The following is an 18,211-nucleotide window of genomic DNA, read 5'->3' on the forward strand; positions in this document are numbered from 1 at the left end:
GTACATAATGTTTCTGCCACCGTATCTTATGGCAAAAAAATGCTTCTGAATATCAGGACAGCAATCACTCACCTCGGATTAGACTAAGAGCTTCTGGATATCAGGACAGCGATCACTCACCTCGGATTAGACTAAGAGCTTCTGGACATCAGGACAGCGATCACTCACCTCGGATTAGACAAAGAGCTTCTGGACATCAGGACAGCGATCACTCACCTCGGATTAGACTAAGAGCTTCTGGATATAAGGACAGCGATCACTCACCTCGGATTAGACAAAGAGCTTCTGGACATCAGGACAGCGATCACTCACCTCGGATTAGACTAAGAGCTTCTGGATATCAGGACAGCGATCACTCACCTCGGATTAGACTAAGACCTTCTGGATATCAGGACAGCGATCACTCACCTCGGATTAGACTAAGAGCTTCTGGATATCAGGACAGCGATCACTCACCTCGGATTAGACTAAGAGCTTCTGGATATCAGGACAGCGATCACTCACCTCGGATTAGACTAAGAGCTTCTGGATATCAGGACAGCGATCACTCACCTCGGATTAGACTAAGAGCTTCTGGACATCAGGACAGCGATCACTCACCTCGGATTAGACTAAGACCTTCTGGATATCAGGACAGCGATCACTCACCTCGGATTAGACTAAGATTTTTTCTTCAACAAGCAGGACGCACAGAATTTGCTTCAGACACCCAACAAAGCCAAAATCCATATCATTGGCAAGAGAAAGACGCAGGTCGAGGACACAGGGCGGGGTGCCTCGTAAGGATCCGCTGACGGTCAGGGCAGATTTCCAACAATATTATTTGCCAACGTACAATCATTGGACAATAAATTAGACATGGTAGGATATTCGTGATCGTACCAACGGGACATCAAAAACGAATATCTTCTGTTTCACCGAATCAGGGCTGAATGACGACATAGAAAACATTCAGCTGGCGGGATATACGCTGCATCAGCTCGATAGAACAGCACACTCCGGTAAGACAAGGGGGGGGGGGTCTGTGTATACTTGCAAACAGGAAACCACTCACCCTGAGGTGGTGCGCCTACTGGCCGGGGATTTAATGCAAACATAAATCAGTTTCACTTAATTTCTATCAGCATGTTAAATGCGCAACCAAAGGGGAAAAAAACAATTCTAGATCACATTTACTCCACACAGACGTGTACAAAGCTCTCCCTCGCCCTCCATTTGGCAAATCTGGCCATAATTCTATCCTCCTGATTCCTGCTTACAAGCAAAAATTAAAAGCAGGAAGCACCAGTGACTCGGTCTATTAAAAAAGTGGTCAGATGAAGCAGATGCTAAACTACAGGACTGTTTTGCTAGCACATACTGGAATAAGTTCATGGATTCTTCCGATGGCATTGAGTACACCACATCAGTCACTGGCTTTATCAATAAGTGGACGAGGACGTCGTCCCCACAGTGACTGTTTGTACATACACCAAACAGAAGCCATGGATTACAGGCAACAGTCTAACTGAGCTAAAGAGTAGAGCTGCCGCTTTTAAGGTGCGGTACTCGAACCTCAGAAGCTTATAAGAAATCCTGCTATCACCGCCAACAAACCATCAAATAGGCAAAGCGTCAATACAGGACTAAGATTGAAATCGTACTACACCGGCTCCGACGCTCGTCAGATGTGACAGGGCCTACAAACTATTACTGACTACAAAGGGAAGCACAGCCGCGAGCTGCCCAGTGACAAGCTAAATCACTTCTATGCTCGCTTCAAGGTAAGCAACACTGAGGCATGCATGAGAGCATCAGCTGTTCCGAACGACTGTGTGATCAAGCTGTCCGTAGTCTTCGTGAGTAAGACCTTTAAACATTCACAAGGTCGCTGGGCCAGACGGATTACCAGGACGTGTACTCCGGGCATGTGCTGACCAACTGGCAACTTTTCACTGACATTTTCAACATGCCCCTGATAGTCTGTAATACCAACATATTTCAAGCAGACCACCATAGTCCCTGTGCCCAAGAACACAAAGGTAACTTGCCTAAATAACTACAGACCCGTAGTGCTCACGTCCGTAGCAAGGAAGTACTTTGAAAAAGGCTGGTAATGGCTCACATTAACACCATTATCACAGAAACCCAAGACCCTCTCCAATTTGCATTCCGCCCAAACAGATGATGCAATCTCTATTGCACTCCACACTGCCCTTTCCCACATGGACAAAAGGAACCCCTACGTGAGAACACTATTCATTCTATGGGGGTGCCACAGGGTTCAATTCTCAGGCTGACTCTTCTCTGTATACATCAACGATGTCGCTCCTGCGGCTGGTGATTCTCTGATCCACCTCTACGCAGACGAAAGGTGAAATAAAAAGCTCAGCATTCAACACCATAGTGCCCTCAAAGCTCATCACTAAGATAAGGATCATGGGACTAAACACCTCCCTCTGCAATTGGAACCCGGACTTCCTGACAGGCCGCCCCCAGGTGGTGAGGGTAGGCAGCAACATCTGCCATGCTGATCCTCAACACCGAAGCCCCTCAGGGGTGCGTGCCCAGTCCCCTTCTGTACTCCCTGTTTACCCACGACTCCAACACCATCATTAAGTTTGCAACAGTGGTAGGCCTGATCACCGACAAGACAGCCTATAGGGAGGAGGTCAGAGACCTGGCTGGGTGGTGCCAGAAGAACAACTTATCCCTCAACAGAATCAAGACAAAGGAGATGATTGTGGACTACAGGAAAAGGAGGACTGAGCAAGCCCCCATTCTCATCAACGGGGCTGTAGTGGAGCAGGTTGAGAGGTGCAAGTTCCTTGGTGTCCACATTAACAAACTATCATTGTCCAAACACACCAAGACAATCATGAAGGCATGACAAAACCTATTCCCCCTCAGGAGAGAAAAGATTTGGCATGGGTCCTTAGATCCTCAAAAGGTTCAACAGCTGCACCACCTCCTGACTGATTGCATCACTGCATGGTATGGCAACTGCTCGGCCTCAAGGCACTACAGAGGGTAGTGCGTATGGCCCAGTACATCACTGGGGCCTAAGCTACCTGCCATTCAGGACCTCTATACCAGGCAGTGTCAGCGGAAGGCCCTGAAAAGTGTCAAAGACTCCAGCCACCCCAGTCAGACTGTTCTCTCTGCTACTGCATGGCAAGTAGTACCGGAGCGCCAAGTCTAGGACCAAAAGGCTTTTCAACAGCTTTTACCCCCAAGCCATAAGACTCCTGAACAGGTGATCAAAACGGCTACCTGGACTATTTGCATTGTGTCCCGCCACCCCCTCTTTTAAGCTGCTGCTACTCTCCTTTTATAATCTATGCATAGTCACCTTAACTACATGTACATATTACCTCAATTAGCCTGACTAACCGGTGCCCCGCACATTGACTCTGTGCCGGTACCACCTGTATATAGCCTCGCTACTGTCATTTTCAATAATTAATTGATTTGACTACTGTCCCCTTGAAGATTCACACAAATTACTAGACAGACTCGATCCTCTCAATCCGTATAAGACGTGAGGCACATTTGACAGAAGTACCGAAAGAAACAATTCTCATACCAAACAGTTTTTCATGTTCTAGTAGTCAAAGGTACAGAAGTTTCAGTGTAGCGTGCAACACTAGCGTTAACCCTCCACTACACCACTGCTAGGGACAACCAAAGAGACTGGAAAGGATACGGACAAGCTTCATGTTTGTCGAGGCTGGAGCATTGCACTCTGGACAGTTCGTATTAAATGTCAACACCTGAGGGAGAAATTAGATATATTAAATTAAATTGAGGAAATTGAGGAAAAACTCAACCTAAATTGAGGCATAAAGTCTGGAAATCACACCTCATTTCTCATACTGTCAATGTCATTAATGGGCTTTTCCTCTTCTTCCTCGTCTTCAGCCTGAATCAAAAAACAAAACAAAAAATGTAAGTCGCATTATTCTTATGCTCGATTAAAGTTTATTGGTGAACATGGGCCAAATTACAAAATGGCATCTGCAGTCTTGTTTTCTTCTACCCTGTGAGGATTCCTCACGCATTGGCACAAGACATGAGGACAGCAACCGAGGCACTGCCTTTCTAACACATATGTCCCCTTACAGGAGTAGTGATGTGTCAAGTCAAACTACTCGCCTTTATTCCTAACTGGGCGTCCTGTTGCAGAGTTCTTGTGTAGTTGCAGACTGAGAGAGCCTCATCCTTCTGCGGAGCAAAGGGGTTCTCCACAAAACTGTTCCCAGATGGATCATCAATGACCTACAATAACACACATACTCATGTATCTTAAACAGAAGATCATTCTATAAGAAATCCAGAGTAAAGAAAGAACATTGTACTTTTATTAAACCTGTGCCTTGATTGTATTGCTAGAAATGTTTAATTGCATGTAACTTCAATCTTGTACACAGATGAGAGGCTTGAGCGATTGGACATACCAGTGTGAATCCACTTTCACCTTCTTTCAACTTCTTCAATTTATCAATGAATTCACTGATTTTCACAGCAACTTCTGGTGCAGTTTCCTTCAAGCAGAAACATGATTTAGTCAACAACACGCAGTAAAGTACACTACTGTTCAAAAGTTCGGGGTCACTTAGAAATGTCCTCGTCTTTGAAAAGCAATTTTTGTCCATTAAAATAACATCAAATTATTAGACATTGTTAATGTTGTAAAATACTATTGTAGCTGGAAACAGTTGATTTTTTAAAATGGAATATCTACATAGGTGTACAGAGGCCCATTATTATTATCAGCCACCATCACTCCTGTGTTCCAATGGCATGTTGTTTTAGCTAATTGATCATTGGAAAACCCTTTTGCAATTATGTTAGCATAGAAAACTGTTGTTCTGATTAAAGAAACAAAAACGGGCCTTTGGACTAGTTGAGTATCTGGAGGATCTCAGCATTTTTTGGGTTCGATTACAGGCTCAAAATGGCCAGAAACAAATAACTTTCTTCTGAAACTCGTCAGTCTATTCTTGTTCTGAGAAATGAAGGCTATTCCATGTGAGAAATTGCCAAGAAACTGAAGATCTCGTACAACGCTGTGTACTTCTCCCTTCACAGAACAGCGCAAACTGGCTCTAACCAGAATAGAAAGAGTGGGAGGCCCCGGTGTAAGAGGACAAGTACATTAGAGTGTCTAGTTTGAGAAACAGACGGATATAGTCCTCAACTGGCAGCTTCCTTAAATAGTACCCGCAAAACACCAGTCTCAACAGTGAAGGCGGCACTCAGGGATCCTTGCCTTCTAGGCATAGTTGCAAAGAAAGACCCATCTTAGACTGGCCAATAAAAAGAAAAAAGATTGGAAAAAGAACAGACACTCAGAGGAACTCTGCCTAGAAGGCCAGCATCCCAGAGTCACCTCTTCACTGTTGACATTGAGAATTATGTTTTGCGGGTACTATTTAATGAAGCTGCCAGTTGAGGACTTGAGGCGTCCGTTTCTCAAACCAGACCCTAATGTACCTTTCCTCTTGCTCAGTTGTGCACCGGGGCCTCCCACTCTGTCTTTTCTGGTTTAAGCCAGTTTGCACTGTTAGCCTTTTAAAATGATACACTTGGATTAGCTAACACAACGTGCCATTGGAACACAGGAGTGATAGTTGCTGATAATGGGCCTCTGTACGCCCATGTAGATATTCCATTAAAAATATGCTGTTTCCAGCTACAATAGTCATTTTCAACATTAACAATGTCTACACTGTATTTCTGATCATATTGATGTTATTTTAATGGACAGACGTGCTTTTCTTTCAAAAACAAGGATATTTCTAAGTGACCCCAAACTCATGAACGGTAGTGTACGTATGGCATTTAGTAAAATCAAAGTAAACAAAGCTTATACATTTCTTAGTGGCTGGTCTTGCTCCAACCCTGCAACTGCACGGTCTAAGAGGCCTTCGATGGTAGAGAGTGCTAGGGAGCAAGAGGAAAAGTTAATGGCTACTGTACAACTGTTCTTCATCTCCTAAGCGCATGAAGATTCATTTACTACAACAGTTGGATTAATTAAGTCAAGTTTAGCCTACAACACTGTGCTGCCTTCGGAAAATACCTGTATAATAGGGATATGCAACTTTCTCTTTCCAGACAAGATGGGTTTTTAGTTTGAAACGATTCAGTGGAATTTGGTTTGATTAGAGGAACGAACCGATGCAAATTTTGTTGCATAAACACATTCATTTTCCAATTTTAAAATCCGATGCTGATGGAGCTCAGCTCTGTGCTGGATCTGTGTGTGTGTGTGTGTGTGTGTGTGTGTGTGTGTGTGTGTGTATTATGTACTGTCTAGGTCTTTGGTTTATGTAGGCACCTGAGAGAAGCCATTAGGGAACCTGGGCAACTACCAGAAAAATTGTTAGCGCTAATAGTCTTATCAATATTTATCTTAGCTAGTTTTCTATGACATAGCCAATGAATATATAGCACAACTTTGGATTTCACCCCCCTCTCAAATGGTTTAGACCGTTTGGAAGTTGACAGACTTCGAGTGACCTTTTCTTCTCAGATTAGACCATGCAGCGTGCAATGTTCCCTCTCCCCCTGGGACTGCAAGGGGAGCGCCGTACTCAGATTGCATGGTGTGCTTTTTCCGTAAAGTTCTTTTGAAATCTGACACAACGGTTGCATTAAGGAGAAGTGGATCTGTAATTCCATGTATAACACTTGTATCTTATCAATGTTTATTAGGAGTATTTCTGTAAATTGATGTGGCCCTCTGCAAAATCACCGGATGTTTTGGAAGCAAAACATTACTGAACATAACGCACTAATGTAAACAGATTTTTAGATATAAATATGAACTTCATCGAACCAAACATACAGTACATCACAAAAGTGAGTACACCCCTCACATTTTTGTAAAGATTTGAGTATATATATTTTCATGTGACAACACTGAAGAAAGGACATTTTCACTTCAGGGTGTACTCACTTTTGTTGCCAGCGGTTTACACATTAATGGCTGTGTTGAGTTAGAGGGGACAGCAAATTTACACTGTTATACAAGCTGTACACACTACTTTACATTGTAGCAAAGTGTCATTTCTTCAGTGTTGTCACTTGTGATATACTGTATATGTATTGCTTAACATGAAGTCCTATAAGTGTCACCTGATGAAGATCAAAGGTTAGTGATTCTCTCTGCTTTGTGACTCCTCTCTTTGCCTGGAAAAATTACTGTTTTTCTGTGACTAGGTACTGACCTAAATCGTTTGGTGTGCTTTTGTCGTAAAGCCTTTTAGAAAATCAGACACTGTGGTGGGATTAACAACAAGTATATCTTTAAAATGGTGTAAAATACTTGTGTGTTTGAGGAACTTTAATTATGAGATTTGTTTGAATTTGGCGCCCTGCATTTTTACTGGCTGTCATATCGATCGTGTTAGTGGGATTTCAGCCCTACAAAGTTAACCAATCAGAGCTGCAGTATCCCTATACGCAAATAAACCATTGTTTTTTGGACTTCTTATGAATGTAGGCCTACATTGAACACCACACATTGAAATAGAACCGCTATCATTCAGCCAATGTTCAAATTTGATGGGATGCATTTTGTCCTTTAAAAAAAATAAAAAGTATTAAATGGTAGGCCACTGATCAATTGGCGACTGTTACAACAATCTTAAACGGGTACAGCCTCAGTGTTCACAGTAGAATTTTGACAACATTGAAGTGTGCGCAACTGACCTGAAATTTGCTCAGTGCCGAAAAAATGGAGGCAACATTGAATGCCGGTAGCAAAAGTGATTGCTGTCCTCATGAAATTGCTTACATAAAAATGACCATATATACTGATTGCTTCAAGCAAAACTACCAAAACAATTGCTTATGGTGAACCGGAACAATCAAAATAAAATACAATGTAAGCCCCGATCAGCATGTAGGCTACAGTATAGCCAGATGAGTTGTCTCTCCAGGGGTAGCATAGGCTACTTTTATTCCGGTAAAACACAATTTTTACAGTACATTTGATTTAAAAAATGACATAGCAAATGACATTGGTTGTCGGCAAATGACGTTGGCTGTCACTCAACTAATTAAGCACAAGCCATATAACATATATTTGAATGGTGAAGGTGATGCACACATGTGCCAGATCAGAAAAAAACCTACCCTTCGTTGGTCAGCACACAAAGCTGCGCAGTTTGACTAGGCTACTGATATTGCCTGGGGTTGTTATGCGTGCAAAATTACTTGGAGATCAATGACTATCAACATGATTACATGCTTAGTTCCACACTGAAGGAGAGGATGCAGTTGTCACAAAATTAGGTATTTTCGGAAGGTAGAAAGTAATTGGAGCCAATTGTTTTAGTGAATCAGATTTTGAACCGACTTTGCCCGATGCATGCTACAATTGGATCGTTTTGGATGCCCAGACTGACGCACTCATATCTTAAACATTTGAACAGCGGACCAATACATATTGGTGAATTGTTACATTCCTATTGTATAAACAAAAAGGATAAATGATTCTAGTAATATAGCTAAGAGGAATCTCAACAGTAAAATACAGTTATTGGATGAACAGACAAGGAAATTCTCTAGATCTCAGACCAAGCTAGCAATTCTAAGGCCGACAACAGGTGACCCTAATTTCTGGAATCAGTGGTAACCTGACAGTGGTACGCATGTATGCCTGAAAAGTGAAAATTGTTATCCAAATCAACAAAAAGTTGAGGGAGTACTTACAGCCCTTTTGTGTGTATGGGGGTATTTCAAAATCCAGTTCAGGGATTCTGGTGGTTGCACTGTCTGCTTTGACAACTTCTCGATTCATATCCTACAAAACACGATAACAAAACAGACTAAATATACAATAAAAGATCAAATAAAGTTAGCCAACTAAGAAAACAGTATGAATCTATATAAAATCAACAGTGTGCTGCATCTAGCCTGGTTCTAAGTGAACCCTCTTGGGTTCTCATGGGAAACATTGACGACGGCACAAACAATATGTACAACAGTCCCGACAATCTGTCTAAACGTTAACAATTTTCACTTGTGATAGTTTTAGATATAACATTCCAAAGTCTTCCTATCATCAATAAATAATTGTCGAAAAACAAAGGTAAAATTAATCTAAACCTTATTTTCTTTTTTTACACGAAACCCACACAGCCATACTGTTGAACGTTTTTTCCATTACAGCACCAGTGATTATGTTAATATTGGCTCTAGTGTTATTTTTGGAGGAATTGTGTGTGTCACAGAGTGACAATACTTGTGATGAACAGAATCAACCACCTCTGCATTATCACCATCGTTGCTTTGTGAGGTGTTAACAGTGGAAGGGGTTAACTTCTTTGGGACAGGGGGGGCAGTATTGAGTAGCTTGGATAAAAAGATTCCCAGAGTAAACTGCCCGCTAATCAGGCCTAAAAGCTAGAATATGCATATAATTAGTAGATTTGGATAAACACTTTGAAGTTTCTAAAACTGTTTGAATGATGTCTAACAGAACTCATATGGCAGGCAAAAACCTGAGAAAAAAAATCCAACCAGGAAGTGGGAAATCTGAGGTTTGTAGTTTTAAGTCATTGCCAATCAAATAGTGTCTATGGGGTCATATTGCACTTCCTAAGGCTTCCACTAGATGTCAAGTCTTTAGAACCTTGTTTGAAGGGCGAGAAAATGAGAGCTGTTTCAACCAGGTGTCTGGCATGAGCTGATCACGCATGCTCCCGTGAGAGGTAGCAGCATTCCATTGTATTTCTTTTTTTTCAATTTAAAGTTAAGTTCTCTTGTTTTTCTATCAACCAACAAAACACATTCCACATTCACAGATGTGACAGGCTTAAAAAAAAATGTTTAAAGTCAAAATATAATAGTACATTTGAAAAAATTAAAATAAAATTAAAATTAAAGATAGTCAAATAAAAACACTTTCTTAATCTATTTTCCTTCCTCTATCTATATATCTATCTTTCTATATATATCTATCTATCTATCCAGGTCGCAATTGTAAATGAGAACTTGTTCTCAACTTGCCGACCTGGTTAAATAAAGGTGAAATAGATTTTTATTTATCTATACACACACACACACACACACACACACACGTACTCAAAAAGAAATTTAAAAAAAACAAAAAAACATAACACTTGCAGCAGCACTATCAAGGTTCTTATCAGCTATTTCTAGCATTCGCTGAGACGACGGGCCAATAATTCGTTTTTAGGTTTTACAGTACCTTACACAACATGTATCTGCGCATTTCCCTAGTCACCCTGTTCACTCTGTCCAGTTTGAAATATAGTTGAGTAGTGGAGACCAGAGTCTATCAAACTTGGGCTGTCTCTTAAGTGAGCTTTTCAAGAGGGAGAAAGTCAACAATCTGGTCAATCCACATTTTAAATGTAGGAGGGGTATTAGAGGCCCACAATAGAAGAATTACATTTCTTAGCAAAGTATGTAATAGTCATAAGCTAATTTTCTGTCAGGATCAAGAACAAAGTCCTGCTGGGCATTAAGATAGATACACGGGGTCATATCAAACTGTACCTCTAGTATTTTCTGTGCAGCAGTATGTATAGATTTGCCAGATTCTGGCATCTCCCTACAGCCCCAACAAGTAGAGCAGGGGGGACAGCGAGCACCCTTGTCTTGTGCCCCGTTCCAGAGGGAATCTGTCAGAGTTCAGTCCATTAGTAGTCACCATGGCATTTGGATGAGAGTATAGTGATTTGATCCATTTAATAACATTTGGGCCCATATTGAACTTTTCTAAGACTGAAAACAGAAAGCTCCACTCCATCCTGTCAAACGCCTTCTCAGCATCCAGTGAAGCCAGCAGGACAGGGGTCTTCTGTGCGTTGACTTGATCAATAATATCAAAAAGACAGTGAATGTTATCAGAAGAGCATATCTCTAATAAATCCAGTTTGGTCCGGTTTTATTATTTTGGGAAGAAGAGTTTAGTCTTTTGGCGAGCAATTTGGTAATTATTTTATAGTCGAAATCCAACAAGCTTATGGGCCGGAAGGACGAGCAGGATAGGGTGTTCTTGTCCTTTTTTAGCAACACTGTAATGCGGGCTATGTGCATTGAGTCTGAGGACTCCGTTTTTGCAAAAATCCTCCAGCATTGGCATGAAGATAGGGCGGAGCTGGGGCCAAAAAGCTTTGTAGAACTCTCTGGTGACTCCATCTGGGCCTGGGGACTTATTAGGTGGCATGGAGGTAATTGCCTCCAGGATCTCCTCAGGAGTGAAGGGGGAGTTGAGATCTTCTTGGTCGGTCTCTGATAGTTTAGGTAGCAAGATTCTCTCTAGGAAAGAGTGGAGTTCTGCCTCCGTGTGTTCTCTCAGAGGTGTATAGTTTGCAGTAAAAATCATGAAAAGTTAAGTTTATCTTTTTTGGGTCATATGTGACCTCGTCCTCTGCTGTTCGGATAGCCATGATTGTACGCTCTGACTGCTCCTTTTTTAATTGGTAAGCAAGCAGTCTACTGGGCCTATTGCTATACTCAAGGCATTTGTTTAGTAAAAAAATACCCCTTTTTTAATCTCCCAAGTGTAGTCCAAATTCAGTTTGGCTTTGGCTGCTTTAAGATGACTCCAGGAGGTGCTGTCTGGGGATTGTTTATGTATTCTTTCACAGCATTCCAGCTCCCTCTCAAGATCTAGCCTGGGTGCTTCCATTGCTTTTTTCTTAGAGGAAGCATATGCAATTAGATGGCCTCTTAGCGTGGCTTTAGCAGCGTCCCACATTGTGACCAGAGAAACAAGAGAATCTTTGTTGTCTTGTGTGTAGTTGTCTATCCATGTAGTTACCAATGTATGGAACACTTCATTTGATAGCATGGAGGTGTTGAATTTCCAGCTCTTTGACCTCGGGATGTTTTTGCAGAGGTCAAAGCGGAGGTGGACAAAGGCATGATCTGAAAGTGCTATGGGTCCGATTGTACATGTAGCTGAATTTATGAAACTCTTTGGGATAAAAATGTAATCTATCCTGGAGTAGGTGTTATGGACATTAGAGTAGTAAGTATAGTCCATAGATGAGCTATTAGACTCTCTCCAGATATCTATCAGTCCCATCTCTTTAGTAAGAGAGTTCAACATCTTTGCAGATCTAGGATTTGTGGTGGGGACTTGAGATGATTTGTCTAGGGTTGGGTTAAGGGTACAATTAAAGTCTCCGGCCACCACGCCAAAGGAGACAATGCTCATTGAACAGGGTTATCATTTTTGACGTGAAGGCAGGAGTATGTGTTAGGGGCATATATGTTTAATATAGTAATTGGTTGACAATATAGTGACCCAGTTATCAAAATAAATCTCCCCTCCGGATCAGATATGTTTTTGTCAATTATGAATGGAACATTTTTTATGGATAAGTATGGCTGTGCCTCTACTGTTTGATTTGAAAGATGAGAAATACACCTGTCCCACCCAAGCTCTGCGGAGTTTGGCATGTTCAGCATCACAGAGGTGTGTCTCTTGTAATAGCGCGATGTCTGCTTTTTCCTTTTTTTAGAGCACATAGTATCTTTTTCCGTTTTATTGCATGCCCTAGACCATGGCAGTTCCATGTCAATAGATTTAAGGTACTAGTCATCGAACAGTAATCGAACTTTAGTGCAAGTCATCGCTGGGTAAAAGTGGATAGTAGTTACAGCTGCGTTCACACAAAAGGAAAATAAATGGTGTACATAAAATAATAATCTCTGAACACCCCAGCCGAGTTCCCAAACAACTCGACACATCCCGTTGGATCTATTACCCCCCCGCTCAGTCTCAATTCTGTGTTCTGAAAAAAAAAAAAAAAACTGGGAACAGTTAGCAACGCACAAGTCTCCCTCTCCCCACCAAAGAAATGCCTCATCCTTTCCACCCCGCATTGAGTAAATGACACAGTTGCCATCGTCCAGACCACAGTAAAAGAGGGGAGAAAAATAAAATCAATTGCCCAGCCTACAAATACCTCCTCCAAGGGACATAGGGAACCCCAAGTAGCAACAATAGCAACAAATAAAACAGGGAAATAAAAGTAGGTTGAAATATTAGTAGGCCAAGGTTAGGCTATACAGCCCATCCCTCTCAGTTAAAGGAAAATAAATATAAATTGGACGGGCTATAATGACATTTAGGGGGTGGGTCTCTGGATATCGGCTATATGTTGTCTTACCTCCTTTAGTAATGGCATTAATCGCATTTAGTCATTGGTCTGTTTCTCATTGACCAGGATTGTCTTTCAAAAAATGTTTTGCCTCTTCGGGAGTTTTGAAGTGTCGCAAGGCTCCTTGGTGAAGAATCCTGAGCTCGTTTGGGTATTTGAATCCCCTGAAGATGCCTCGGTCAATTGAGTATTTCTTCACTTCGTCAAACTCTCGGCGCATTCCAGCTGACAGGTCCTGGTGTAAAGCGAGTTTGGCGTTTCCCACTGTGATGGCGTTGTTTTTCGCCGCCTGTAGGACTCGTTCCTTGTCGGTGAATCTCAGGAAACGTATGGTGATTGGGCGTGGTGGTTGTCTGGCTGCTGGTGTGGGCCTCAGTGCTCGGGAAGCTCTCTCTCTCTCTCTCGAGTTCTATGGGCCTGTCGGTGGACAGGTGGAGCCACTCGGGAAGTTTGTCTTGCAGGTAGCGGATCAGTGGCATGTTTCCCGCTTCTTTTTCGCCCAGATTGAATAGAACACAATTATTCCTTCATCCCCGTTTTCCAGGTCCTCCGTTTTCTCTTCCAGATGCTCAATTTTCTTTTTAGCATATGCTATTGTTTCCATGGCATCGGTCAATAAGTTTTCCATGGATAGGATTCGCTCCTCTGCCTCGTCCAGGCGCCCCGCGTTTATGGTTCTCTTGTTGTTATCAGGCAAAGCATTTTCCAGGATTGTCACCTTGCCCCCTATCGCACTGAGCTGAGAGTTAATGGCATCTAATTTGGTGTTTAGTTCTGTACATTGGGATCTCAACTCAGAAAGGATGTCTTCGACAGAGTGCGAGGTTGGCATTCGTTGTGCCTTGGGGGGGGGGGGCTCTCTTGCTCCTGGCTAATGGCGCTAGTTTTTTCTGAAGCTAGCTTCTTCTTGGAGGCTTTTTCCATCGCTTTTTCCATCCATACTCGAGTCCGGGTAAAAATGTCACCTGTAGTGTCGCCTTTTGTAGCCGCCATGACTTTTTCTTACTAAAGCTAAATGAGTTTGAACTTGGAGTGGAGGTAAGATTAGGAATTGGAAACTACTTGTGCAGAGCTCCTAGTTCATGCGGCCATCTCGTTCAAGGCTCACGTGATCCCCCCCCATTGCATTTCTAAAGACAAAGGAATTCTCCAGTTGGAACATTATTGAAGATTTATGTTATAAACATAAAGACCGATTCTACACATTGACATGTTTCTACGGACTAACGGAAATGTTTGACTTTTCGTCTGGACCTACTGATCGCGACTCATGCCATGTGGATTTGTGAACTAAATGCGAACAACAAGGAGGTATGACAAATTATGGACTTTATCAAACAAAAACTATTGTGGAACTGGGATTCATGGGAGTGCATTCTGATGAAGATCAAAGGTAAAAGTGAATATTTATATTGCTATTTCTGACTTCACAACATGGCGGGTATCTGTACGGCTTGTTTTTGTGTCTCAGCACTGTACTCATTATTGCATGGTGTGCTTTTTCTGTAAAGTTTTGGAAATCTGACACAGCAGTTGCATTATGGAGAAATGGATCTAAAATTCCATGCATAACACTTATCTTTTATCAATGTTTTGAGTATTTCTGTAAATTGATGTGGCTCTCTGCAAAATCACCGGATGTTTTGGAACTACTGAACATAACGCGGCAATGTAAACAGAATTTTGGATATAAATATGAACTTTATCAAACAAAACACACATGTAGTGTGTAACATGAAGTCCTATGAGTGTCATCTGATGAAGGTCAAAGGTTAGTGATTAATTCTCTCTGCTTTTTGACTCCTCTTTGGCTGGAAAAATGGCTGTTTTTCCATGACTAGGTGCAGACCTAACAATCGTTTGGTGTGCTTTCGTAGTAAAGCCTTATTGAAATCGGACACTGTGGCTGGATTTACAACAAGTTTATCTTAAATGGTGTAAAATACTTGTGTGTGAGGAATTATGGGATTTCTGGTGTTTTGAATTGGGCGCCCTGCAATTTCACTGGCTGTTTGTGAGGTGGGACGCTACTGTCCCACATATCCCAGAGAAGTTTTAAGAGTTAGCCATTGTTATGTAAATACAAGCTGAAAAGTACCAGTGGCCTCACCTTGGCCCCAAGTCAGAGCAGGTCCAGAGGACATCGCCCAGTAAGAGGAGGTGAAAACAAAAAAGCCTCAGACTTGTGTTAAAACACTTGAGTAGGCCTAAATCCTCAATTTTTCTAGCATCTCTAAACACCTGTGTGTAAAGGAAGGAGGAAGCCAGAAAAAAATACTAAATCAACTGCAACTGTGTGTAACAGTGTATGTATATTTTGTATTTGTAAAATTATTTTGATGTGATATTAAAAGTGAAGCCGTTCTAGAAGCACGTCTATGAACAAAATTGTATATCTATTTGAGGTTAGATTGAGTATCAGGCTGTTTCAGCTGCCAGAGCCAGTTTACCTCTGAACATAATGGTTTATTTCTCATGTTTTTCTTATTATTATTTAACTCTACAACATTGGGAAAGAGCTTGTAAGTATTTCACTGTATGGGCTACCTCCACCTGTTGTATTTGGTGCATTTGATCTTGGACAGTAAAGGAATAGGCTAGCCCACACTCCTTAACAGCTCATCTTGAGCTAGCCTAGTCGCAGATCTGTTTCTCCTCTTGCCAATGCCAACTCCATTAAATGTTTGGCATGACAATGAGTGACATGACAGCTAGCACAGACAGGCAATCAGGTTAGCTAGTATTCCCAATTGTTGCTAGCCACCCACATATTCATAGAAAAAAAACGTCCCTTGTTGGTCACAAATGTCAAATAAAATTGTGAATTTACTCTGCGGGTTGCGTTGGCCCTAGAGGGTCAAAATTCTTGCCAATATATCAACAGGAAAGTATTAAACAGACTTCAAAAAAAGGGTCTCTGTGTGGCAAATAAGATTTCTTTGCTCGTGACCAAAAGCATATGCACAAGACGCAAGTACATGCACACATACTAACAGAAATCTTGCAGGTGTTTATGGTTTTGCACAAGTGCCAAGTGATTGACATTTCAACAGCAGTACCAGTGCTCTAAAATGTTGGGTAATAATACTTTCCTATAGATATTGTCTCAAATTATTTCTACTTACTGAAGGACCAACCTCACAGACAACCAGTAGAGTAAATTGGTGTAATTTTAAACATTCTGGCTTGTAAGGAAACTTACCAAGTTTTGTTTCAGACTGTATACCAAGAATTGGTATCACAGGCTGATTTTAGGCAAGCCGACAAGCCACATCTTAAAGCCTACCACATGTCAGTGGTTAAGCATATGCCTGGGAAAGGAACTGCATCCTAGCTAGATTACACAGGACAAAGTTGTTTTAAACGATTTTTGGTATATTATCAAAATAAATCCCAGCACATTTTTTAGACTCATTCAGCAGATTTTCACTGATTAATTAGAAAACTACTTTTAAACATTCCATTTTTATTCCTAAAACAACTTAAACGATGCTGTCGCTGTTTCCTCTTGACAAGTGAAAATAAGGAATCCGGTACAGAATACAAATATTCCAAAACATGCATCCTGTTTGCAACACAGAACTAAAGTAATATTGCCAAAAATGTGTCAAAGCAATTCATTTTTTGTCCTGAATAAAAAGTGTTATATTTGGGCAAAATCCAAAACACATTACTGAGTACCACTCTCCATATTTTCAAGCATAGTGGTGGCTGCATCATGTTAAGGGTACGCTTGTCATCGTTAATGACTGGGGAGTTTTTCCAGGATAAAAATAAACCGAATAGAGCTAAGCAGTCATATTCCTAGAGGAAAACCTTGTTCAGTTTGCTTTCCACCAGACTCTATATGAATTCACCTTTCAGAAGGACAATAACCTAAAACAAGGCCAAATCTACACTGGAGTTGTTTACCAAGACAACAATGATTGTTCCTGAGTGGCCCAGTTTTGACTTAAATGTGTCATTATGGGGTATTGTGTGTAGATGGCTGAGAAATTATTCAATCAATTTTGAATTCAGGTTGTAACAACAAAATGTGGAATAAGCCAAGAGGTATGAATACTTTGAAGGCATTGTATATTTCACTAGTTTAACCATTTTTTTTTTTGTATGTTTTAATGCAAAATGTTACTGGCCCTAGAAAGAGTTTCCATACATAACTAGCTGATTGTAACGGGCTAATGTAATGCTCCATTAGCTGTTACAAGATAGACAAATTCTGTTCTACACCAAACAGTACCGATCATGTAACGGCTAAAATGGAGCATCACTGTAGCCCATTACAATCTGCTCGCTACTTCCCATATATAGTGAGTGACCGTGTAGCTAGTTCGTTAATTTCCCCTCCCTAGTTAGATAGGCTACCTGTTTTGACTTGACATTGAGTGTGTAGGTGATGCCTTGATCCTGTATGCGACCAGCTGATTGGATTTCAGTGTTTGACCAACTGCAGTTGGGGCAGGTGAAAGAACTGACGATAATTTCTTTGAAGAAAGGAATCTTCGTAAGAAGAATACGTGTCATTCCCTACAAAGAGTGAGAGAAAACATGTTGGATGACAGTCAATCATACAGAATTAGACAATTCAATGTTTACTTAACTGGTCTGTGTTAGCTAGCTCGTTAACGTTACCTAGCTAGCTACTTACATTTTGGTAACAATTCATGCACAGACTCTCGATTTCGGTGGGTTGACTGTCTTCATCATCCGCATTGATCTCCTTGAAAACACTACCGCCACGGACATTTTCCTCTGCGATGACGGACATTATTTCACTTCACGAGAGTTGTCGATAACAAATTAACTGTTATTTTGTATAGGCCGTCCACTGTTTCTGGAACTTTCTATTACAACCGAAGGTGCGGTTCAAAACGCACGTTTCAACTCTGCGTTTCTCCTTGTCCCAGAAATAAACGTGAAATACATCTACTTCTTTGGTGGAAAATGTCACATGTTATGCGCGCATGCGTCAATGAATGTTTCGTCATTTTGCAGGAAGTGGCCTTGTTAGTTATTTAAAGTGTCTAAACGGGATCCTTAGAACGTCCCATTTTTTTAATGTTATTTACTTATTTAAC

The 18,211-nt window shown here is 41.3% G+C and overlaps 1 protein-coding gene across 1 annotated transcript in view; it reads right to left on the reverse strand.

The window, feature by feature from the left end:
- The window catches only part of LOC135548921 (zinc finger protein ZPR1-like), a 49,111-nt gene extending 30,999 nt beyond the window's left edge, over nucleotides 1-18,112 (reverse strand). Inside the window, exons 1-8 of the mRNA XM_064979018.1 lie at nucleotides 17,782-18,112; nucleotides 17,499-17,660; nucleotides 8,704-8,794; nucleotides 5,855-5,925; nucleotides 4,437-4,523; nucleotides 4,135-4,257; nucleotides 3,842-3,901; nucleotides 3,686-3,752 (exon numbers count right to left, since the gene is read on the reverse strand). Of these exons, the coding sequence (XP_064835090.1) occupies nucleotides 3,686-3,752; nucleotides 3,842-3,901; nucleotides 4,135-4,257; nucleotides 4,437-4,523; nucleotides 5,855-5,925; nucleotides 8,704-8,794; nucleotides 17,499-17,660; nucleotides 17,782-17,901 (781 nt within the window). The 5' untranslated portion in view covers nucleotides 17,902-18,112. The remainder of the gene's footprint in view (nucleotides 1-3,685; nucleotides 3,753-3,841; nucleotides 3,902-4,134; nucleotides 4,258-4,436; nucleotides 4,524-5,854; nucleotides 5,926-8,703; nucleotides 8,795-17,498; nucleotides 17,661-17,781) is intronic.
- Nucleotides 18,113-18,211: the final 99 nt, after the last annotated feature.

Source organism: Oncorhynchus masou, chromosome 11, assembly GCF_036934945.1.
Source record: "Oncorhynchus masou masou isolate Uvic2021 chromosome 11, UVic_Omas_1.1, whole genome shotgun sequence".
In the NCBI taxonomy this organism is placed as follows: Eukaryota; Metazoa; Chordata; class Actinopteri; order Salmoniformes; family Salmonidae; genus Oncorhynchus; species Oncorhynchus masou.